The sequence below is a fragment of the Danio rerio genome, chromosome 13 (genome assembly GCF_052040795.2).
Source record: "Danio rerio strain M-AB ecotype USA chromosome 13, GRCz13ab, whole genome shotgun sequence".
NCBI classification, from domain to species: Eukaryota; Metazoa; Chordata; class Actinopteri; order Cypriniformes; family Danionidae; genus Danio; species Danio rerio.
In genome coordinates this window covers 13020778-13046014 of record NC_141033.1, presented here as the reverse complement: position 1 = coordinate 13046014, position 25237 = coordinate 13020778, and the positions used below count along the sequence as shown (strand labels likewise).

The window sequence follows — 25237 nt, the reverse complement described above, 5'->3', positions numbered from 1 at the left end:
AAATAATTTGCAATAATTCAAGTCTTTACTAGAGTTTCGGCAGAATAAACCACCGTCACATTAGCATCCAGAAGAGCAGCAGCGATGAATGTTTGTTGATGGTAAGTTTATCGACAGAACGAAAAAGAAAATGCAGCTCTTGCGACAAAACTGAACATTTCTTATTGTGGAGCACTTTTTCCTCATAAAAAAATAAATAATAATGTAGACTATGCGTCGACGCTGTCATATGCTTTCATCTGTTATTTTGTGATGTCGGGAAGATATCCGCAAAGGGGAAAAACTATAATAATTTATAAGAAACATGTTTTTGAACCACATAGTAAAGTGTATAATGTGTATAACTTTTTGTTAACGAACGCTACAGAATACTGCAGCATAGTGAAATGATAAATTGTAATAAATATTGTAACATTAGTGTAAACCAGGTGTCTCAAACTCAATTTACCTGGGGGCCGCAGGAGGCAAAGTCTGGGTGAGGCTGGGCTGCATAAGGGATTTCACAAAAAAAAAAAAATCCTCAAATGTCATTATTAACAGTTTTAATTATTTCTTCTGAATATGAAGTGTCCTGAACATTAATAGAACATTGAGTGAAGATTATGAACAGTTCTTCTGAACATGGCATCTTTTGCCTACTTCTTGCTGCCAGAGACTTGACAGCGCTTCTTCTCACAAATCTGAACCACATTTGGCTTTAGAGTGGAAGCAGTTGAGACCCTCAGTATGGCTTGAAGATGATCATCATTAAGTCTAGACCTGTCTAGACTCACTCAAAACTTCCATTCCCTCACCTAAAAAAAAGGCGTGTATATGTATAAATAAAACACCCCCACCCCACTCCAGTCACATCAGTCTGTACCAGTCTGTATCTACCTATAATATATATAAGATGCAGGCTGTAGCTAGGTAGGTGGCAGGCTGCAGATAGGTAGCTAAGTGGCAGGCAGGGGCGGGAACAGCTTACCTTGGTTCGGGCTGGCGCGAGTTCCCTCCTAACACTTCCCGCCTGTCACAGCGTCTAACAAAGGGGCGAGGTGCGTGGTGACGTCACTGACATCCCCGCCCCTTTGTTTACACGATGAGTGGGGAATGTTAGTGACCGTTGTGGACGGATAGAATCAGCGGAGCGGGGAGCGCTCTCTCTCCCCGCTCCGCTGAATCTGTCAGTGTACAGCGGTCGGCGCGGGCCACAAAATATTGCACTAAGGGCCGCAAATGGCCCGCGGGCCGCGAGTTTGAGACCCCTGGTGTAAACGGTGGTGCATTGTAATGGTGTACAATGGTGTTGTAATGGTGTATGATGTTTATCACTACAGTTGTGCTGTACCACAGCAACAATATAACTACTACAACAGTTTAATTCAAGTAATTATCTATAGTATGTTTCCAACACTGTAGTATTTACCATAGTATTTTTCATGTAATACAATAGCTTATACTGTAACTATCGCATTAATGATATATTATAACAATGTATTTTAGTTTAGTAGAAAATTTGGCCCCTCTCCATTATATAAGGATCATGCCCAACATATGTGTTATTTCTATTTATATCTCCTTTGAAATATGGTATATGTCGCAAAAATAAAGACTTTCTTCTATGTCTCCCATTTAGTTTTTTACTTCCTGCCCTCTATCTAATTGCGCACGTCACCAAAACCACGTGACTGGAAACAACCTACAGTATACATTAAGTCAGAAGTAAAGCTCTCGTAGGTGAAACCATACAACCACTCAGTATATGTGTGTGTGTTTCTCAGTATGACAGATTGCAATTACATAGTTCTTAGCAGATTACGGAACACATATTTTCTATTAACTGGTTGTTTATTAGCATTCATTTTAGTTTGCTGTTTTCTATTGCTATTAACGCCAAATGCCTTACTATCGGTAAGCATTAATTGTTTATTGAATGAATTGTTTACTATCATTATTGTTTATTGAGTAAAATCTATTTGATTTTAGTAAATGTGTGGCCTAAACTACAGTGTTACTAGTTTAGAGTCAATAAGTTTTTTTTTTCTTTGCATTCAGTTAGAAATTGTAACATTTTGGGGGGGCGAAAGTTTGCTATACAGTGAATTTGATAACAATACAGTAAATCAAAAAATAAAAATTAATGTTAAAAAAGTGAATTTAATAGAAATTAGATAATAAATACATTAAAGTAAAAAAAAATACTTTTTGTTGAAAACGATTAAATAAAAAAGGAAAAAGAGCAATATTTTCCCCCAAGATTCTCAACCAAGACATTACAATTCTGACTCTCTCTTTCTTTTAAAAGCAACATTTTGTGACAGCTTAAATGATGCTTTTCTAACATTTACAAGAAAAATCTGGCAGCAGGCTGATTGCACATGCACTCACAGACACTATTGGCTTATAACATCTACACCTACCTTGCTGCTACCCCTACCCCTCAAAGTGACATCACTTGCTCTATTGCATGGATATGTAAATGCATGCCTGAGACTGCAGCCAGACACTATTGATGCTTATTGACCCCAAACATTTTAAATGATGACTTATCTCATGAGCAAAGCTTTATAGTGTTGACATGTAAACAATGAGCATGAGGATGGAATATTGGAATGACGACAAAAGATGCATACAGCATTTCAAATGAATAATGAAATAAGTGTCAAGCACAGAAAGGTTGCGATGCAAATGTGCACAGTACCATGTCGATGTTGAAGGTCACTCTTGGTGCAGGAGATGCTGCTTCCACTTTGATGTCTGGCAGGTCCTCCCTTTAAAAAGACAAAAATAAATAACAGAAAACAAGGATTTGTAAAAAAAAAAATTAACCCATCTGCATCTAACTGTGTGTGTTTGTGTATTTTTGTGACATCAGGATGCAAATGTGTATAAATCATAAGTATGACACAGATATTACAAGGCGATGGAGAATTATGAATACATTACTTATGTCTTCATTACTCAAAAGGCTCATAAATCACACAAAACATATTTTTTTCAGAAGGTAAAACTGTACACAATTTCCTGTGAAGGTTGGGTTTAGGGATAGGGTTGGGCGAGGGTGATAGAAAATACAGTTTGTACAGTATAAACATAATGTAAACCAATCTAATGTCCCCACAATTCACACAAACAAACCTGTGTGTGTAATTGTTTATGTGGTTTATGATGACAAAATTGTATAATGGCTTGGGAATGACCTAGTTGTACTCTGTTGTTGGCCGATCGCATCGAAGGCGCATCTAACCGCCTTTTTTGTTGACAAGAATAAAAGAAGTGTGCTGCACTTTTAATGTTGCTAGGCAACCACTTAATCAGCTGAGTATTGTGCACGAGCGATGCTGTTAGAATTGTAGATTTGTATTATAATAGTATTGTGATATTTAAGATTTGTAAAGTGAGATCTGAATAACTCGAAAAAGCGGCCAGTAGTCTCAACTCCATCTGAATAGTCTCTGTAGTCATCTTGACAACACAAAAACTGTTGTCACCCCAACAGAAACCCTGCGTCTGCTTTTATTTGATTGGAGAATGAAGAAGTTGCGACTGGCATAGTGCACTTTTTACGCTCTGAGTTAACTTTTTTTTTTTAACTGCAGGTGACAAACTTATACCCTACGCTTATTGACATTGCTTCCAAGGTGCGCACTCAGTAGCCACATTTTAATAAAACTACAGTGCTTCATACTGAAACTACATACTGAATCTTTTTTTAAACAATATTGGCAATAGTATTCGGTCAATAAATAGTTACAGATTATCACCCAGCCCTGAGTAAACCATTCAAAAAAGGCATTTATCAGCGAAAGAGGCACTTTCGATGTGATCAAGGCATTTAAATGGTTTACAAGGACTTGTGCCAACGTTTTTCAGAATGTTAGAACCATATTGACAGGGTCTTTTTACATTCAAAGTTTCCAGTGAGTGTTGGATTTAGGAGTAGGGGTAGGGAAAGGTCATATCATAAGCTGTTTTTATGGTATAAAATACATTAAGCCTATAAAGAGTCCTCATGAACCACATTTACAAGAACATGTGTGCTTGTACCTGGGTCTATCTGATCTCTTCATTGGTGGTCTTCCTGCAGCTGAAATGCTCTTTGACCTGCTGTTGCTGTAGCTTGGCTTGTACCCTAAACCCCATTTGTCTTTCAGTGACGCAGCCTAAAATACAAAATTTCATCTCCATTACATTTACAATGTAGCAATAGGACATTAACAAGTAGGGCATAACAGGGCTGAATCACTGCTTTCTCACCCGCATACTGGAGCGCCGCAACTTTTTCCGCACATCCCGACGGATATCATTGACAGCAACTGATTCCAACTGCTGATATCTCTGGATTTCCTGATTTATAGTGCCTTCACTTGCTCCCAGTTTTCTTAGAGAAAGAAAAAAGAAGACTTTTAGCGATTTCTTTCAGACATTAGACAAATAATTAAGGTATTTTGTGGATTAGTGTAAGGTAGATGTTACTTGAGATCGTCAATGACTTTGGCCTGCTCATTGAGTTCTCTAATGTCCACCAGACGCTTAGAGAACTTTCGTCCACGAGCGTCGATTATCTGATTGCTCATGACTGCCTGTCTGCGCAGGTCAACAGACTCCTGTAAGAGGAAAATTACCGTCAAAATAACCAAACACACTTTAGATACAAGACACACTTTGGGGTGGGCGGTATGACAAAAATGAACATGCATATAATGCATTTTATACATATTATATTTAAACATTTTTATTATATATTATATTATACTCATTACATTTTGATATTTTGCCTCTTTTCTTCAAGCAACTAGAGTTAACCCATTTGCCAGCAAGAAATTTGGGTAACACTTTATAACTATACACTATGAATCATCTATCAAGCATTAGCAAATAGTAAATTCATTATTTGTTAAGCATTAACGCTACATTAATAAGCGTTAGTAAGCCGTTTATAAGAGCAGATACAAATGCTCTATTCTTGACTTACAAGCACATTTAAATTGTTCTTTCATATTTTGTAACTGATTGATTTTTCATGACTGAATTAAGTATCGCTTTATTTACAAATCATTTGTATTCAAGAGTTGTGTCCTGTGCAAGATTAGGAAACCAATTTGTTTTTGTCAAAATAAATTGCTGCACATGGATTTTTGTGTTTTGTGATTCTTCATCTCATGACAGGTATTTCTATGCTTTAGAAGAGTCAAAAACCTACTGTACATACAGCACCTTTAATAGGGAAACCAAAATAGGATGTTTCATTTCTGAATCATATGTTGGCATATTTCAACAGTTTTACAGTATCATTCCGCCCAGCCCTAGGTACAGACATGCACATTAGATCTGTTTTTAAACAAATGTTTAAATCACACAGACTGTTAAATCACAGTCAAAACAAGTGTTGATCATTACAGCACAGCACCGCACAGCAGACAAAACAAAACAAAAAAAAAATCACAACACCATCCCAAACAAACTGATTACAGAAGCACAGCCAATCCACGAGAAATTCATCCTTTGGATTTGGAAAACAAAGATGTTTTCAAGAAGTGGCGGCTGTTCATTTCTCATGGAGAGGAATCTTTAAAAAAAAAAATAAGGCAGCAGAAAACTGTGAAATCCAGACTCGCTCGACTTATTTCGGTTGCTCAAAACCAGAAATTCTAGGCAGATTTTAAGAAGGTTTTGAGCAATTTGACTGATCTTAAAAGAAACTTCCACCCTGAGAGAATGAACAATATGAAGAGAAGGAATGTGACAGATAAACAGAGAGGATTTGAAAAGCAAACGGAGGCTCTGAAGTACATACACAGCCCCAGGACAGGGGTCTGGGATGTCTAGTTCGTTCTGCATTGGCTGAGGATGGCAGGCGAACGCTTCTCGACTTTAGCCGAGTGATTGTGGACGATGGAGAAACGCTACGACACTCTGAAGGTGAGAGGGGAGGGGGGCTGGGGCTAATTCCCAGAATGCTTTGCACCAGCCGCTTCCTGAACGAAACTCTGGGACTGAGATCGCCTTCGGCAAACTGCAAACATGGGGCCGGTTGAACATAAAACACAAACGCAAAGCACTTCACAAATATTGAGTACAAATAAGCACAAATACACAAAAGAACACTTCACAGTAGGGCTGAACGACTTTAGCGTTAAAATTAACTGTTTAGATTTTGTTTTAGCGCTTAACATTTTCAGCAGTTTAACCAAATAAAAACCTACAATTTTTTTTAAATCAAAAAATGATTTCGCTGTTAACTCACAAAATTAAAAAGCGAAAGTTCAAGTGCAAAAGTCCAAGCGCATTCAAATGCAATTCTATTACCTGCATAATCCCAGCAACTTCCTGATGCATACATAATAGAACCAAACAATATTACTCTAGTTTACAGAGCTATGGTTCGGCATAGATTTAGATTTTCTGAATATATCACTATTCTCTCTTGAATTGATTCAGAGCTTAGTTTTAACAGCAGATGGCACTCTAGGCTAGATTTTAACCATGTACTACGTTACACCTACATTATAGAACTAAACAATATTACAATATTTTATAGAGATGTGGGCGAAAAAGAATTGTTCGCAAAATCGATTTGGCATAGATTTAGATTTTCTGAATACATCACTATTCTCTCTTGAATTGATTAAGAGCTTAGTTTTTAACCATATACTCCCTGATACATACATTATAGAACTAAACAATATTACTATATTTTATAGAGCTGTAAGCAAATATTTGTTCACGAAAACGATTCGACATAGATTTTGATTTTCTGAATAGATCACTGTTCTCTCAGGAAATGACTCAGAGCTTAGTTTTTAACAGCAGATGGCATTCAAGGCAAGATTTTAACCATGTACTCCGTGACACCTACATTATAGAATTAAACAATATTACTATATTTTATAGAGCTGGGGGTGAAAAATTTCGCGTTTTTTGTTCGCGAAAACGGTTCGCCATAGATTTAGATTTTCTAAATACATAATTTTCAATTGAATTGATGACGTTAGGGGGTATTCACATTTGGTTTCTTTTGCATGCTCAAGTTTGCTATTCTTTATGTGGAACCAAAACAACAATGGTGAAAGCAAAGTGACACATGCGCACAGAAAACCATTCCTATGTGCCTCACGTGCTGCAGCTGCTCTTGTTTACATGCACGCCGATAAAATATGTGCCACTCATGTGCTGTTAAATCGGATCGAAGGCCTTTTCTGTTACTTTTATGACACAAAGTGTCGACAAGCAGCAAGTTGACAAAACTGAAGCTTATAATATGATGATGATGATCTTATTTGGACTACGCATGGCTCCAGTTTTTGTCTTTCAGTTGCATTCTAGATTGTTTTCAGTTATTTATTAAGAATAATAATTGTATAATTATAATAATATTGTCAATTTTGATTTCATGCAATATTAGAATTAAACAATATTACTATATTTTATAGAGCTGGGGGTGAAAAATTTCGCGTTTTTTGTTCGCGAAAACGGTTCGCCATAGATTTAGATTTTCTAAATACATAATTTTCTCTTGAATTGATGCTGAGCTTAGTTTTTACCAGCAGATGGCACTCTAAGCTAGATTTTAACCATGTACTCAAATGCCCACGAGAGAGCGTTTGCCGATTTGTCGAGTCACGTACGTTGGCTCACTCTGAACAACTTTTCATTTAGTAATGATTGTTTTATGTTCAAGTAGTTATTGTAAGGAACAGGACACAAGCAGAGTACGGTTGTTTGTAAAGCCTACAGCGCCATTCACTGTTAAAAACTAAGCAATTCTGATTCAATTCAATTTGAGAAATATAATAAGTAATGCAGAATTGATTTCTTAAAACAATTTTGCCATAGTTTAAATACTATATAAAAATAAGTCATCCCAACAATGTCTGAAAACATCCATAATTTGATGCATTTTCTGCAAAAACCTTTACAAAGTGTACACTTTTACTGCTTTTGTGTTAAAATACTGTTATATTATTGCATATGCAAAGAATCGTTCAGCCCTAGTTCACATTTAAAGCACTGAACACTAAAAATGACATCAAAGAAACAGAAAAATACATGTCAAATAAGCACACTTTACAACATTGATATTGATGAGCATAAACTGCTAGTGAAATCACTGACCATGTGTACGGGTGGAGACATGCCGTCACTCTCGTCCTCGTCTGACAGGTCGGCCATGTTGACAGAGTTGAGGTCTGTGATGTCATCGTTGTCCTCTTCTCCAGTCAGAGAGGTCAGTGTGTTGCCCAGAGCGTTCAGACGCTTGCCAATGTTGGGATCCATGTGCACATCGATACCACACATCTTCCACAGGACGTTCAGCGTCCATGTCCCGGCACTGCTGCTCTCTGGAATATCAAAAGGTTTTTATTAAAGATAACGCAACAATTCTCCTGATGACTGAATTAAAATGAATATTATTTCACACTTACCTGCAGAGGCTTGTCCTGTTGTTCTGGAGCAAACTTCATATGTACCATCAGGCACAACACCTAAAAAGCCACAATGACAATGGTCTACATGCTCACAAATAATGCAATTATTATCATACTGAGGGCTTAACCGCATTATAATGTTTACATGTCTGGAGAAAAGCTCTTAATCCTGTTTACATCCATTTTCCCTTTAACATTTTTTCCCTAGGAATTGTGTTGTTTTTCACCAAGTTTTACTGGCCTCCGTTTCAATTTATTGCCATCTAATGCAAAACACTTCTGTTTAGTTGTATTTTCTGTCATCGAAATGTGATGTCAATGCCACTTCAGCTAGGTTTGTCTGTGCTATGTGCCATTTGTGGATGAGGGAGCAGTGGTGGGAGCGAGTTGTGCTTAAAAAATTTCATTCATATGAAGTAGAGGGAAAGTTTCATGACATGGATATCATTCAAAGAGCAGTATGAATCTTGTTTGTCTCTGAATAAGTCCGTAAGCGTTTTCAGCTTGTGCACCTGACCACTGGAGAAACAAGGTCCCTTGAAGTGCTTTGAAATGTGCAGTTTTTATTTGATGTTTGGCGAAATCTCAACTAAAAAATGAAGCAAGGGTGGAACAGAGTAACTCCTGCCCTTTTAAAACCAGTCAATAAATAGCTATCATAGATTTTACCACAGCTCTGCCAGTGAGAGTGGTTGAAATCAAGAGCATCAAATGAAAAGCAAATGCAGTGGCGGATTTAGGCATGGGCTATATAGGCCCAGGGTGGCATTTTGCTGGGTGCGGCACCGGGAGAGAGCGCAAAACAAAACAAAAAAACGTGCCAAAGTAAGCTTTGAGATACAATTTACTTTATAAAAATGTATTAATTTAGAGTGGTAATGCCAAAATAAAAACGTTAGGGGGTATTCACATTTGGTTTCTTTTGCATGCTCAAGTTTGCTATTTTTTATGTGGAACCAAAACAACAATGGTGAAAGCAAAGTGACACATGCGCACAGAAAACCATTCCTGTGTGCCTCACGTGCTGCTGCTGCTCTTGTTTACATGCACGCCGATAAAATATGTGCCACTCATGCGCTGTTAAATCGGATCGAAGGCCTTTTCTGTTACTTTTATGACACGAAGTGTCGACAAGCAGCAAGTTGACAAAACTGAAGCTTATAATATGATGATGATGATCTTATTTTGACTACGCATGGCTCCAGTTTTTGTCTTTCAGTTGCATTCTAGATTGTTTTCAGTTATTTATTAAGAATAATAATTGTATAATTATAATAATACTGTCAATTTTGATTTCATGCAATCTTTATCAATTAGATTTACTCACATGCATTCATGACCAGGTCGCCTCTGATCTCAGGTTTCCAGTCATCCCAAGTTGTCTCGAACCCCTCAGCAAATCTAATACAAAAGTTCTTGAAATGTCCTTTGCTGACCAGCGATTCAGAGGAGCAGGCTGTGATCAGCGTACTCTCGATGGTTAACACCAGCGCTGAACCAGTGTCAAAATCAATACTGTAATTGGCCTGAATACAATAGAAAAAAATAACAAACATGTAAAATCCCATGGAAAAGAAATATATCAAACAGTGCATGTGAAGCAAAGACAATATGATGAGTCATTCTCATCTCAATTTTTGTTTGTTTCTTTTAAAGAAGTGTTTTCTCCTCAACAAGGCTCTATTTATTTAATCAATTTTAATGTATTTTAGAATGTAAATTATTCCTGTGAATTAAAGTTAAATTTAATCAAAGTTTCTGTCAAATGATTCTACAGAAATCATTACAATAAGCAGATTTTCTGCTCTATTATGATCAGTCATTACATCAGTAATAATGGATCTTATAATTATCCAAAAACTGTGCTGCATAATTTTGTGAAAACTATGATAACTTAAAATTTTAGGAAAATAAAATTAAAAATAAAAGCATTTATTCCAAATAAAATATCTATTTTTATGTTATAAAGGTCTTTATTAGAATTAAACTTTCTTGAACAATGTAATGCCTCAATGAATAAGAGTAAATGCATGTCAATAGTACTTTTGAACAGTACTTTATCACACTTTACATATAGCAGACCAATTTTTCAACACCTATAAAAATAGCTTTTTTTAACAGCAGATGATTATGTTATAACGAATTCTGAAGAATCATGCAACACTGGGGAAATGTGCTGGAAATTCACAGGAATAAATTAAAATCACAGGAATAAATTAAACAAATTACGTTCAAAATGAGAACTGATTTTTTTTTATTGTAATTATTACAATTAGTACAATTCTACAGTATTTTACTGTATTTTGGGCAAATAAATGCAGCCTTTATGAGCGGACACATTCAAAAAAATCATAATGATGCCATAAAAAAGTGTAGATTATGCATTTGTGCAAGTATCCACCTGTGTGGCGCTGGTAATGGGCAGACAGATGCCCAGGTCATTGACTGTGAGCTGTAGGAAGAGTGTACTAAAGGCCTGGACGCTGGTCTGCTGAATGGCTGGCAGTTTGTCTACAACCTCTTTGGTGGCCATATGAATGTCGGAGTTGAGAGCCAAGCGTTGTTCCTTCCAGTTATCATAAGCAGCCTTATAGTTCAGCCAGAAGAGCACAGCTACAGCACACACATACAGTTGAAGTTAGAATTATTAGCCCCCCAAAATTAGTTTTCCTCTTTTAAATATTTCCCAAATGATGTTTAACAGAGCAAGGAAATTTTTTACAGTATGTCTGATCATATTTTTTCTTCTGGAGAAAGTCTTATTTGTTTTATTTTGGCTAGAATAAAAGCAGTTTTTATTTTTTTAAACACTATTTTAAGTTCAAAATTATTAGCCGCTTTAAGCTATATTTTTTCGATAGTCTACAGAACAAACCATTGTTATACAATAACTTGGCTAATTACTCTAACCTGCCTAGCTAACCTAATTAACCTAGTGACGCCTTTAAATGTCACTTTAAGCCGTATAGAAGTGTCTTAAACAATATCTAGTAAAATAGTATGTACATGTCATTATGGCAAAGATCAAATAAATCAGTTACTAGAAATGAGTTACTAAAACTATTATGTTTAGAAATGTGTTGAAAAAATCTTCAACTGTAAATACGCAATTACAAACCCCCAAAAATGCCAAAATAAAGAAGCATTGACAAACAAAAGGCAAAACATTGACTGACCTCTGTCAAAAGCCACAGGTTGAGCAAAAATAATAGGACGGCTGAGTGTGATCAGGACAGCCTCTTTGTCAGAGCTGCCACTGATTTCCTCCTGCAGAGCATTGCGCAAACCAATCCGAGTCCGGAAATAGGCCACCTGGTGGAAATCTGACCCCGCCTCCTCATACACCTGGAGGGAGAAAGTGTATTTAATGATAGCGCAGGCAAACTTATTCCTAAAATTCATATATTCAAGTCACTTAAAGTAAGTAAAATATTACTTGGTTTCTTTTTAAATTAAGTAATCTAAAAGCACAATATGAGGTATTGTTAATTATTTATTTTTATTAAGATAGACTTAAGATTGTATCATATTACTTTTAAAAGTAACTTGAGTTTCAAATGCAATGATTCTTCTTGATTCATGATGCATCTTTAAAAAGCTGTTCATAAACGTATAAAATATGTCATGTTTAAATAAATTAGTGAAACACGCTAAAAGTGCATAGCATTTGTGCAGAATGAGAGAGAACGTGAATATTTGTTTACTTCAGTTTTACTTTAAATTTATTTGTTCAGGTTTGATGTTTTTAAACAGCAAATGGCCGTATATTTTCTGTTTGTTTTATATGGTAGTTAATTTCTTTCTTAATACTGTTAAAAGTAAACTATTTGATGTGGAGTAAGGTGAACTAAAAAATTAAAGTGCGTAGACAAACTTTTTTTGTCTACGCACAAAAAAGGACTTGAAGAAGCCTAGCCTAAAAGTTTGTAGTAGTTTTAAAGTTTAAATAACTGAAGTAGTTTTCTTTTCATGGTTACTATAGTGTTGCTAGGTGGTGATAATGACCTAGTTTATTATCAAAAGGGGAAAGCTTGATCAAATTTATAATTGTGATCCTATTATTTAACATATTTAATAGATTTTATTTCTTTTGCTGCTATATGCTCTTAAGAGCTTTGAGGCGCAGTGATAAGCAACTGTAATGTGGTCCAGACATGCCTAGTATTACTTCAACTGTATGTTTATTTAAAAATAAATGCATACCTTCAGAATCCAGTATCAAACGTATGTATGTATGTATGTATGTATTGTATGTATAATCCATTTTAAATGATTTTGGAATTAAATTGAAACATGACTTTTACGCTAGCGCAACTTATCGAAGTTGTTTTACTCTCAACAGTTGAATTTTTTTACATGTTGTGACCAAAAGTCAATGCAATTTATTTTCCACTGTTTACAGTGTGGCTACCTGATGTTTGACGATTTGGCCCAACGCCAAGTTGAGATCCACTTGACATTTTCCAAAAAGCTTCAGGTAGTTGCTTCCTGTGGGAGTAGTTTTACACTGCACCCGATTGGACAGTTCAAGCTCAATCCAGCCTGTCTCAAAGCGCACCGCCCTCATAGAAGGAGTGGTGGCTGTCATTTGAATTCCCTACATCAGAAAAAACATGTTTAGAAAGACTTTAAACACTATTTATTTGCAGAAAGCCTAAACGAGCAATTTAAAGAAATTCAAACCTTAAATGTCAGATTTATAGAGTAAAGCAGGATTTTAGGTTTGTCACCATCTGTTGACACATCATGCTCATTCCACAGTGGGATTGGCTGCTCTCCTCCTACAGAAAAACACACATTTTATTAAGCTAGTGAAAAACTAGCCTTTCAAAAAAATTAAAACCTAAAAGAAAAAAATAATAATACTAAAAAATATATATATAATAAATAAATAAATATATATATATCTTATGCAAAAGTTTGGGCACCCTGACAATTTTCTTAATTGCAAGTCATAGCCTGCTGGCCATTCAAATCAGCAATTTCATTTGGATTTATTTTATATTTTAGGGAAAAGGCTACATTTCAGTACTGACATAACATTTATCAACAGATGCGATGCAATAAAGTCTTAACAAAAACAGACAGGTGCAAATATTTAGGCACCCTAACAGAACAATGACGTCAATCTTGTGTACGGCCACCTTTTGCTCAAATAACAGCCTGTAGACGCTTCTTAATCAGGAAGTGTTGATTTTGTTCACTTTGATTCGTTGGATGGAAACGCTGCTTTATTTCCACATCTTTTATACGATATTCCAGATTAGCACATACATTTATTTTGCTTTTTTTTTTGATGGAAAGATAGCTATTACCTACATTTCAGTCACACAAAGAACAAAGTCACGTACGAGAATGGCTTGTCCTTTTTTAATGAACAATTAGCTTCAATTCCCTGTCCTTCAACAGGGACATGTGCTGTTTTATTACTTTTTTTAAAAACAATTTTTGATTACTGCTTAAATTCTAAATGTCATATCAGCCTCTACCACTTGATCAATAATAAAGGCAGACACACAAGTGCAATTTTAAATCCATTAAAAACTTAACTTTAGAAATGTTATCTTAAACTGATTAACGTGTGTAAAAATGAGAACCTTCAAATGAAACATTTCCACAAAACACTGACTTAAGGTTATCTGCATTCTTGCTTTGTCAAATTTGTAGTAGAAGCTATGCTTTAGCTTTTTTTTCCATTTGATGCGGTTTCATGTGGAATAACTTCAAAATTACGGCTAGTTCCCCACTTTTTCAAGTGAAAAGTCAGTAAACGTCACACATTACATAACTTATTTTATTATACTTAAACATTTAAATACTTTGAAGGCAAACGTACGCATTAACTTGAGCAGCTATGTTTTCACATGCTAACTGTCTCTGTTTCACTGATGCAGTGATGTCGCTTTTTAAATTATATGGTCATATTTGTCATAACAGCTGGAGAAAAAAATGCTGATCTCTTTTTTTCAGATGTGGTCATGGTGACACGTTATATCTGTGCTCCATTGATAATGCCTTTTTATAGTTGCGGCATGCACTTAACTCTGAGTTGATCAACTCAAACTTGATTGACCTAACTCTAATCAGCTATTACGAAACCAAAAACTCATGAGTTTTTAATCTCTCGGTAAGTCAACTCAGAGCCTAAGTTTAAACTCGAGTTGGCTAAACCTCCTTACTGAAACAGGCCCCTTATCTGGCTTTCTCTAGAAACCAAATGGCATTTAACTGCGATTTTCTCTTATAAAGAAAAAGAACATGATTATGCAGCCACAGAGGGGTGGCCAAACTTTTGCAGAAGACTGTATATTTGTAATATACATGGATTGAAAATCCTCCAAAAAAAAAACAAAAAAAAAAAACATAAAAACTAATCTGAAATGATTTACAAAAATAACACAAAGTACAAAATAATAATAATAATAACGATGATAATAATAATAATAACAACGATGATAATAATAATAATAATAATAATAATAACAATAATAATAATAAACTAATACAATGCAAAAACAAACAAAAATCTAAATAAGACAAAGAAATAGAATACAGAGATAACAAACAAAAAAATTAAGTAAACAGTAATACAAAAGTAAAACACAATACAAAACAAAATATAAAACAAAGCTTAAGTACAAAAACAAAACAAAATGAAAACTAAAAAACTAAACAAAAATATAAAATAAAAAACAAACAATAAACCAATAAATAAAATCCGAAAAACAACAACTGAAGTAAAACAAAAAAGCTTTTCAAATCACAAATTAAAAAAGAAAACTATTAAAACAATTTATCAAAATAAATAAACAAATGGCATAAGTTACACACTTATGCCTCATGCCTCGTCTCACACACACCTGACACTTTCTGAATGACCTCATTGACCTCCTTCATAAAGACCTTTTGCAGAAAGACTAGATGGTTGAGTAGATCAGTGGTCAAGTTGTGTTCGAAAGACCCGATCTAAAACCAAACAAGCCAATTTTAACCATTACAACTGAACACATCCATCTTTTCCACTTGACACAAGTGACCAGCAATCAATGAAGCATTAGTGAAGTATCAATGTCTCACCTCTGCAACACAACGCAAGTAGTTCCCCTGCAAATAGCTGCTGTATTCAGGAGCCCAAGCAGTGTCGCTGTGGCCCTCGTGCTCCTGAATGATGTACTGTCCTGACATGGTGACAGGTGGCAGAGTCAGGCTGGCAGTGGGTGGCATTGCTGATACGTCCACAGGGGAAACCTTCGACTGGAAACACAGCTTGTGATTGGGTAGCTCGAAAGTAAAACGGGTCTGAGCACCTGTGAGAGGGAGACAGCCAAACATTGACCAATAGTAAGTATCAAAGTGTTTTCCACAAACTTGCCTTTAGTTGTGTAGCACTTCAAATAAAAATGTAAGCTTAGAAAATATTATGTACTATTTCTTCTATGCTAATGAAGGACTACTGGGACATTCCATTCAAAGAAGGAGTTCTCCTGGTGTGGCAGAGTTCCTCACAGCTCCAATACACATCTCTGCCATTTGCTCACAGTAACCATGTGCTTTTCACCATACACAATTCATTCAATCGTGATCTTCCTTTATACAACATTGTCATGTTTGGTGTCATTTGGCAGTTTATGACTTCAGCGTTGTAGTGGTTAAATACACTGACAGACATTGATATATTTCAGTATACAATCTGTTTACTATTGTAGAGTCATGGCCTGACGAGAGTATGTTATGGCTCATTTCCACTGACTGGTACAAACCTTTATTAGGTTTGCGTTTCCACTATCAAGAGTACCCTTTTTGTAGGCATGGTGTATGACAAAGTTTCAGTCGCTCACATACTGTATATGAAAAGCACTTCTCACAAAACAGATGCTTTACACACATAAATACTTGTGTATAAATGTTTATAACTAACTTTCCTATGAACAGGATTTGATTATAACTGCAGATCAATGACAGTGCGAAATAGCCTACTGTAATGTCTCTAATTATATTAAATAAAAAAATGAACATATATAAACACATACAGCTCCTTACAGTCTCCGATATGTTACCACTTACAGAAAAACTATACACAGCAGACATTTCATACTTATTTGAGTTAAAAACAACACACTATAAAACCTACAGACAGTGAGAACCTCCCATCTGTGTGTGTAATCTTCAGCAGCACATGTAGTCTCTGTTAGAGAGTCATTCCATCATTTCCAGTTTATATTAGTCCAAAAGATGATGATAAAAACTAAAACAAGGCAGTTTGTCAGTGTCTGACAGAATCGGGTTTCAAAATCACGTCAATAATCAAGCGCACGTTATTATCATTGGTTCAAGAAGTTTGTTATTTCAGATATAGACGAAGAAAGCGAAACCGCTCGCGCTTCAGACTGGCTTGTAAACAACTAAGAGGCACAGGGTAGATTCTGCTCTACTCCATGCCTTTGTCGCTGTTCATCAACATGACGACAAGGTTTGTTTGTGCCCGGATCGACCATGGCTCGTTATTATATGTATATATAATTACGCTGTAATCTCTCGCTATGTATTTCAAACATGGCGGGTTTTTTGTTTTCATTGTGGCTTGTTGCGCAAGCGAATGACGCATCTCTGTAAACCAATAGCATTCAGCTGCGTGTGTAGCTCTACCTTTTGGTACTCTTTCTCGTGTTTGGTTCCCTTTCGAAAGGGTGCCGAAAAAGTGGTACAGTACAGTACGGTACGGTTAGGTTCGGTATGCCTTTTGACAGTGGAAACGACCATAAAAGCGTACCAAACCATTTAGTGGAAACGGGCTATTAATGTACTTCTCCCCTACTTTATCTCCTCAACTTTGCTTTGAAGTTTAGCTGGTTTTGGGGGTGTGGTATTTCACTCATGTTTCACAATGCTTTGCTCAGAGTGTAATAAGGAAAGGTAACTGTTGATCTGGGAGAATGGCTTTTACTCTGTGTCTCCGGCACACCAGCGCGTAGCCCCGTATCCTAACAAAGGCAATTTCCCTTGAGGGTTCCAAACCATAGACTATACTAGTGAACAATAAATTTTGTGGTGAACTATCCCTTTAAGTAGATGAACAAATGCGGGTACCAGTCATGCCATGGCTCTTCATACGACCCATCTTGTACTCTGCTTTGAGCGAAGGCAACAGAGCTGCACCGATTGTAATCCCATCCAGCATAGCGCTGAACTTCAACACGATTGGCTTCTTCTCCAGCCCCTCAGGCAGCTGAGGAAACTCATTGGCCTCCACCGGCGTTTGGTTGATGCTCACTTCAGACGGCTGTGGGGTTGGTGTGTCTTCTCGATTGGGAGGCGGACTGGCATAAACAGATTTGAATTCAATATTTGAGGGATAAAACATGATTACGAAAGAAGAGAAGAAAAGAAAAGGGCTGGTCTCACGTGTTGGAAGGTTGACGGATGAGGTCTGAGATCTGTTTTGAGAGCTGGTGAGAGCTGCGGACCATCATGCTGTGCAGTGTTGCCGGGTGCTGCGGGATGTTGATGAAGATAGCTCCCACTTTAAATATGGCAGCGTTATTGGTCTTCAGCCCACGCTGTGCGCTGTATAAAGCCTGGGACTTCGCAATGTTACATTTCACCACAGTCCTGATAGACAAATAAACAAGAAGAACTTACTACAGATGCTCACTTTGAAAGCAGAAGCTACAGAGGAGTTACATAAAACCATGTCTGTGAAATGCAGATAGACAGACTTTGGGTGTACAGTATGCAAATATTCGAATGGCTGGAAAACAAGGGCTGAGAAAACCAGAACTGCAAAAAGAGAGATCTAGATGGATTAATGATGAAGAGAAATGACCATGATTGATTTAAAATGTACACAAAGTTGGCACTTGCCAAAATGTATAAGCTATTTAAAGGGATAGTTCACCCAAAAATGAAAAGGGAATTGTTTCCAAACTTATATGAGCTTTTTTTCTCTGTTGAACACAAAGAAGATATTTTGAAAAAAACAGCCACCCTTGACTTCCTTATACTATTACCGGTTTACAACATTCTTCAAAATATCTTCTTTTTTGTTTAACAGAACTTAATCAGGTTTGCCACAGGTGAAGGGTGACTAAATGATGACAGGATTGTCAGCTTTGGGTGAACTATGCCTTTAACATTGTCTTCCAGTGTTCTTCAAGTCAACCGGAAAACTAGGTTGTGTTCAAGTGCGGAGCGTCTTTGAGGAAGAATTAATCACTGGATATAACAACTTATGCCAGATTCGGAGCAAGTATTTAAAATATATTTCGAGATTTGTCGGAGGCCTGTAATAGCAAACAAACTCAATATGCGCAAGCAGAACTTTCTAATCTCTTTTCTGTTTTGAGTTATGAGTTTGTGAAATACTCTGTACTTATTACTTTTGGAAAAACTGGGAGAAATAAAAGAAAAAGTCTTCATAAGTTTTTTGTAAAGCTGTTTTTTTAAACTCTCTGCAAGTCTTTTACTGCGTCATTTCAAATCCACCAACATTTAAATTAATAAAAATTGTCTAATTATGTTTGTACTGAAGAAAAAAAATGTCATCTACATATTGTGTGGCCTGAGGATGAAACATTTTGGCAAATATTGAAAGCAAGAAAAAAAACACTGTCAAGGCTAGTGTTTTTTTTTCTTTTTCTTTTTTTTCCCCAAATAGCTTCCTGTTGTTAATCCTGTGTTAATACAACACTTTCACATCTCAAAACCACAGTGAAAACTACAAGAGGCCATGACAATTTCATAGAACATTTGATTTTCTTACATCTGAACTGCCTCTAAAGTGGATCAAACTTCATACTGATAAGGAAAAACACTCCACTGGGAAAACCTGTCCAGTGTATCCCAGTGAATTATAAAAAGTAAAAATGACATTGAGCTTCTGTTTACACTTTTTTATTTTAGTTTATTCGTTGTTTTTGCAATTTGCAAATGTTTTGTTGCAATTAAGCCTAGTGTTAAGCCACACTGGCATCTTAAACGTAAAAACAGAGATTTTTTTTATTTTTAATTAATTTGCAACAATTTCACTAAATCTTTTTTCACATTGTCATTATTTTGACATTATTTTCACATAGTCAGAATTTTGAGGTATTACATGAATTTAATCCATTTTGGAATAAGGATGCAACATAAAAAATGTGGAAAAAGTGAAGCGCTATAAATACTTTCCGGATACACTGTAACACAATACTTAATTTAGTAAGAAAAATGAATTAACAAAAGAGTACAACAATACAACCATTGAGCCCATTATATAGGCTTATGAGTTAAGAATACAACATTTAAGGTTGTATTTATAAATTGTTTATAATGTCTATAAAAGTAGTTAACACTTAAATAATGAACTATTTGTTAATGCTTAATAAATGATTTATAGTGTGCAGTTATTATAAAGCACTAGTGTAAATGCAGGCTAAAATAATTTCAATAGCTTTTAAATAAGAGGTATCTGAAGAGTTAGACAATGAAATGTTATTATTTCAAGAAAGAGTGAAAGACATATGAGTGGCATGAGTGACAAATGGAAATGACTGTGATATCTGAATATCATGAAGATGTTATGAATGGTCATGGAGGACTGGACAAGGTTATTGAAGAAACTTGGACATACAGGAACTCCTGCTTGGCTGTGCTGGTAGGTGAGGTTGGAAAATCCTCTAGTCTGCCAGTCAGAGAGGCAAAAAAAAAATACCAGCAAAAAGATGATAGAGTAGAGAGGAGGAAAGTAGAAGAGGGGAAAGTTACCACAGAGAAAACAACATTTTAAAACTTGCTGTGATAAATCTGCACTTTTTAAATCACGTTTGAGGAGAAAGAGAAGAAACAAACAGATCCGAAATTTCTTGGAAATAACCTTCGAATATGGCTATTGCAAAGAATGTGCTGGAAAGAAAGTGCATTATAAATCCAATACAACAGTTGCTTTATTAGGGATGCAAGACAACCCTGGAAATGACTTTGACATTTTCTAAGATCTAGGGTTTGTTTTCAGGGTGATGTTTTAAAATTTTGAAAATATGGATAGTTTGTAGCCTGCTGCCATGCAGAAACATGACTAAAGCTGCGTCCCAAATGGCACACTAAACACCATGTACTAATGCACTTACAACCTCGAAAGCATACTACTTTATGAATGTAGTTTCGTCCCAAATGAAACACTAACGGTTCTTTCCTAACCAGAAATTTAAAGCGTTTCACAGATGACATTTGACGGTTGGCAAATTAGTGAAATAAATGACCAAACTATCAAAAAATACCTGCCATGAGTATAACCTCATTCACCATCAGAAGGGGGTATAATCACTCTTGTATGAGAGTTTTGCCTTCACAATCCAAAATAAATAATCATACGTCAATCAGAGCTAGATAGCACCGCCCCTTCTGCTACTTAAGCAAAACTGCGGCCACTGAGTGTGTAAAGTGCATTTAAAGGTCATGTATTTTTTTTATAAAAAGAATATTTCAATGTGAACGCACTACTTGCAGTATCTATACTACAAAATGGCGTAGAACAGTGCATAAGTATGTAATTTAGGACGCACCTTAATTCTCTTTTCTAAAAAGACATTGTGACCTTTAAATACTCTATTTAAGACTATTAAATACTAATAAATATTCTAACGCTTTTCAATGAAGGAATACTTCTAATATGTAATCATTTTTACAATGCTGCAAATAATTTTGATTTCCATTAGATGTGACTGACGCATGACAGTACATGCAGCATTAACAATATTAAGAAATGCTTCATGAGAAGCACAATCAGCATATTAAAATCTTTAAAGAATCACATGATATTGAAGACGGCACTCAGACAATGACTTGTTCGAAGTCCTCAAAGTACTGTAAAATCAGTTGAAAAAACCCAAGTTTTTTGGGGGACAACTTAATTGCTTTATGTTCAATCCACTTAAACTTGTAAAAACGATTAAGTGAACTTAATCGATTTGTGTTAGGACAACAAGAAGGAATTGTGTGGAACCCCACATTTTTTGACAGTGAGAGGTAATGATGCTGGATATTCAGCTTGGTCATCACAGGAACAAATTATGTCTTTAAAATAAATGCCAATATAAAACAGTAGCAATAAATTGTCTTTAAAATAGATGGTAATCACTAATTTATTGTGTGCATTTTAGTTGATGTTTTTTTAGCCTGTAAGTTGATGTGAGTTAAAGAGACCAAACAGTAAGGCAGTGTGTACACTCTCCAGGAAGCCATCATCTTAAACCGGTGGCTTAAAGCATTAAAGCAAACTATGTTTGCACGTACTGAAAGAATAATTACACACTTCAATGTAATATGCTTGTGTTAACTGAGCTACTGACTGTATGTCTGGTGAGATTCCTTCCAGAAGCACAATGTTCACACATCCGATGTGGGCCGAAGCACAAGTCTCTGTCATCTTCTGATGGAGAATGTCTGCAGCAAGAATACAGATATTACAGTAAACAGACTGTGTAAGGCAGGGGTGCACAAACACGGTCCTGGAGGGCCAAAATCCTGCGTAGTTTAGATCCAATCCCAATCAGACACACCTGGGCTAGCTAGTTAAGCTCTTACTAGGCTTGCAAGAAATGTCCTGGCTGGTGTGTTGAGGCAAGTTGGAGCGAAACTCTGCAGGACAACGGCCCTCCAGGACTGAGTTTATACAGCCCTGGTGTAAGGTGTTTGTAAGTGTAAAGCATATTTTTAATTGTGTGAATGCTGCTTTCATTACCTTTCATTTTCTCCTTTAGAGTAAAGCTGCCGTGTATTTTCTTAAGCTCCGCCTCCATAGTCAGTCCACCAATGTCTGCTTCAAGATGAGTGCGGTTCACCATCCCAACTCCAAACACGATTAGAGTGACATGCTGGGGTTCAGCGCTTACTAAGCTCCGCCTACGACCCAAGCGACTGGGAGGAGTTTCTTCCTCTGATTCAAACACCACTCGACAAGGAGGATCTGCAGGGCTCCGCCCACCCTCTGAACAGCAAGAACGAACCAATGAATAGGTAGATTCAATCAAAAGTAAAAAACATTAAATTGTCAGATATTTTGTAGCATTAAGATAAAAGGTAAAGTAAAATACTGTAAAGCATTTCTGGTTCTTGACATTTATGCATTTCCTCAATTTCAGCCTCAAGATCACAACACAGTAAAAGAAAAGTCTCACAACATAATACGCAATAAAATTATATATTTGACTGTTTTTACAGTATGCATCATAGTGAATACAAATGTTGTGATGTCTTTTAATCTGAAATATTAACAAACATAATCTACCAAGAATAATGCTCATTACCATATTACAGTTCTGAAAATCCAATGAGAACAGCGTAAATGTCATTTTCTACATTACACATCTACATGTTAACAAAAATGGTTATAAAATTCCAAATATTCAAAATTTCATAAATTTCTTATCATGTTAAAAAACTTTCAGTAACACTTTACTTGAATGGGGTGTTCATAAGACGGTCATAGGACCTTTATAATTATGACTTGACATGTCATAAATATGAGATTTTAAGCATGCTTATGACAACTGTCCTTACACATCAATAACTCAGTTATGTAATTTTAAATGCAAAGGTGTTGACATTAATTAAGATGTCTTATCCAACTTGACATAAACAAATACATACAACCTGTATTTGTCATGTCAACTTGAAAAACCAAAACATAGCTTGCTGTAAATTCGATTTTTATGAGACCATTACAACTGTCTCATGAATAATTTTCTAAACACTTTTTGTCTGTGGAACAATAATAACGACAGTTACAAAATTCATGACGATTATAGTGGCTTCATGACAATCATGTTTATGACAGATTTATGACAAGTTATGTTGTCTTGGTGATGTCAAGTTGTCATGACATAAGTCTTTTAAACAATGTCACCTTTGCATTTAAGATGACACTTGTCATAAGCATAAATAAAATCTCAGTCATATTCATGAACACCTTATCAAGTAAAGTGTTACATATTGTTTTTGAAGGTCCCGTGAAGAGCTTTGAAATGTGTATTTTTATTCAATGTTTGATGTAATCTCAACATAACATGAGAAGAGGATAGGACATAATGTAGCTCCTCCCATTCCAACAGCCAATAGCGTTGTTTTTATCACTACTCTGTGAGTGAGAGTGGTTGAGCTCAAAAGCATCAAATGATAAGCATCTTAAAGGGGGTGGGGCATGTCATATACTCGAGATCATTTGATTGGTCACAATTTGTTGAGAATGTGAATAAAACCTACAACTACAAGCTTTACATGTAAATAACAGTCTTATATCTTACAGACTTATGTCACTGTTTTGGAGAGCACTAGGTTATTTTGTAGATATCCTAAAATCGAACAATACCGATAATAACATCAAAAAAACTTTTCACGGGACTTTTCAATTTGTAAAGAATTGTCGTCCTACCAGATAGAGCATTGTCCTGGTTCTTCTCCAAGATTCCTGTGGGGTCTGAAATGAGCGAGTAAAAATTGAGCAGTTTGTACATGTTCTGCCAGCACTCAGCCGATGGCTCGCTCTGCTCGGACACAGTAATGGAGTCAGAGTCATCCATCTGAATAGTCATATGATCAGCCACATCACGGGACCCTTTCCGCGACACCTTGGACGTCCTCCGTTCCGAGCGCCCCAGTGTCCCCCTTCCACGAGGCTCCCGGCTCCTTGTTAATGTGTCCAGACCCGGCCCGACCATGCCCCGCTTGCCTTTCTGCGTGCCCAATCGAGCCGCTCCATTCAAACTCCCGCGCGAACTACGGCTGAAATCAGATGAGCGGAACTCTCGGTATGGACGTCCTTTGGTGGGTGTGGGGGAAGATGAGCCGGCAGTGTAGCGGTTCAGTTTGATGTCTGTCTGGGTGGCTTTAATGTCATCGATCATGGTGCTGAACTGGTGGATGAGGCGAACCAGTGCCATGTCCACGTGTTGGCGGATGGCCTGGCAGGCGACGGTGAAGTGGCAGTGTACGCTGGCCTGGGGCCTGCGACTCAGTTCATGAAAAGACAGAGCGCTGGCAGACGGAGGAGTGGACATGCACTTCTCTAACACCACCGCATTCAAGCTGAAAGTCTCAATCATCAAAGCAGGCTTGAAATCAAGTGGAGGGAGGTTCACCATGCCCTGTCTGAAATATCAAAACAAACCAATCTAGAATTAACGATTGGTGACTTTTTTTTAAAAATATAATTATATTATATTTTAAATTTGACCTTAAAACACAGCAGTACAAAAAACAACAACAACTATAAAGGCAGAAAAGGCAAACAAAACAAAAAAATTGTTACATCTGTTAATACATAGGTTAACAATGTTACACATATACTTCTAGGCCATTGGGCACAGGCAATATGCAAACAATGACAGGCTCATACATTTAAACTGTTATCCTTAACATTTGACAGATAACACAAGAAGGTTTTCCAGGTGGCTTCGAAGCCTGCAACGATATCAGAAAGATTTTGTCTAAAGCCCCGGTCAGATCACATGATAAAATCTTGACTTGTTGTGGGTAACAAATGTGCCAGACTACACGACCCTTCACGATTAGTCATTCTTTTTGAAACTAATTTCGCTTACTATAAATTTTAACGTAATTGTAATGTATCTTTTGGTGGTCAGTTATCTATAAACAAGAATAACGAATAACATTTGAGGTGATTCAAAACAAGTCCACAAGTCCAAGTCCACTATATGTGAGATTGTTTTGGTTTGTTAAATAAAATAATAATCTAGCCTAAATAAAATTAAAGTGAAATATTTACATTTTTAGAGAAGCCTATATTAAACTGTTTTTACTATTAATGACAAATTTAAATAAGCAGGAAATGC

The 25237-nt window shown here is 36.3% G+C and overlaps 1 protein-coding gene across 51 annotated transcripts in view; it reads right to left on the bottom strand.

Annotated features, from left to right (window-relative positions):
- bltp1 (bridge-like lipid transfer protein family member 1) overlaps window positions 1-25237 on the bottom strand; it is a 202041-nt gene that overhangs the window by 56853 nt on the left and 119951 nt on the right. For 16 of the 51 annotated variants that reach the window (XM_087278211.1, XM_087278214.1, XM_087278223.1 and 13 more), the window contains exons 46-63: window positions 23818-24533; window positions 22129-22374; window positions 21737-21830; window positions 17814-18020; window positions 17499-17728; window positions 15489-15718; window positions 15272-15377; window positions 13095-13192; window positions 12823-13008; window positions 11588-11756; window positions 10813-11024; window positions 9739-9937; window positions 8409-8468; window positions 8098-8324; window positions 4459-4589; window positions 4240-4363; window positions 4030-4145; window positions 2684-2753 (exon numbers count right to left, since the gene is read on the bottom strand). In XM_087278211.1, the coding sequence (XP_087134337.1) occupies window positions 2684-2753; window positions 4030-4145; window positions 4240-4363; window positions 4459-4589; window positions 8098-8324; window positions 8409-8468; window positions 9739-9937; window positions 10813-11024; window positions 11588-11756; window positions 12823-13008; window positions 13095-13192; window positions 15272-15377; window positions 15489-15718; window positions 17499-17728; window positions 17814-18020; window positions 21737-21830; window positions 22129-22374; window positions 23818-24533 (3421 nt within the window). Of the gene's footprint in view, window positions 1-2683; window positions 2754-4029; window positions 4146-4239; window positions 4364-4458; window positions 4590-5779; window positions 5999-8097; window positions 8325-8408; window positions 8469-9738; window positions 9938-10812; window positions 11025-11587; window positions 11757-12822; window positions 13009-13094; window positions 13193-15271; window positions 15378-15488; window positions 15719-17498; window positions 17729-17813; window positions 18021-20019; window positions 20071-21736; window positions 21831-22128; window positions 22375-23817; window positions 24534-25237 lie in introns of all 51 variants that reach the window. The other 35 variants (XM_087278205.1, XM_087278208.1, XM_087278218.1 and 32 more) reach the window with 3 other exon arrangements.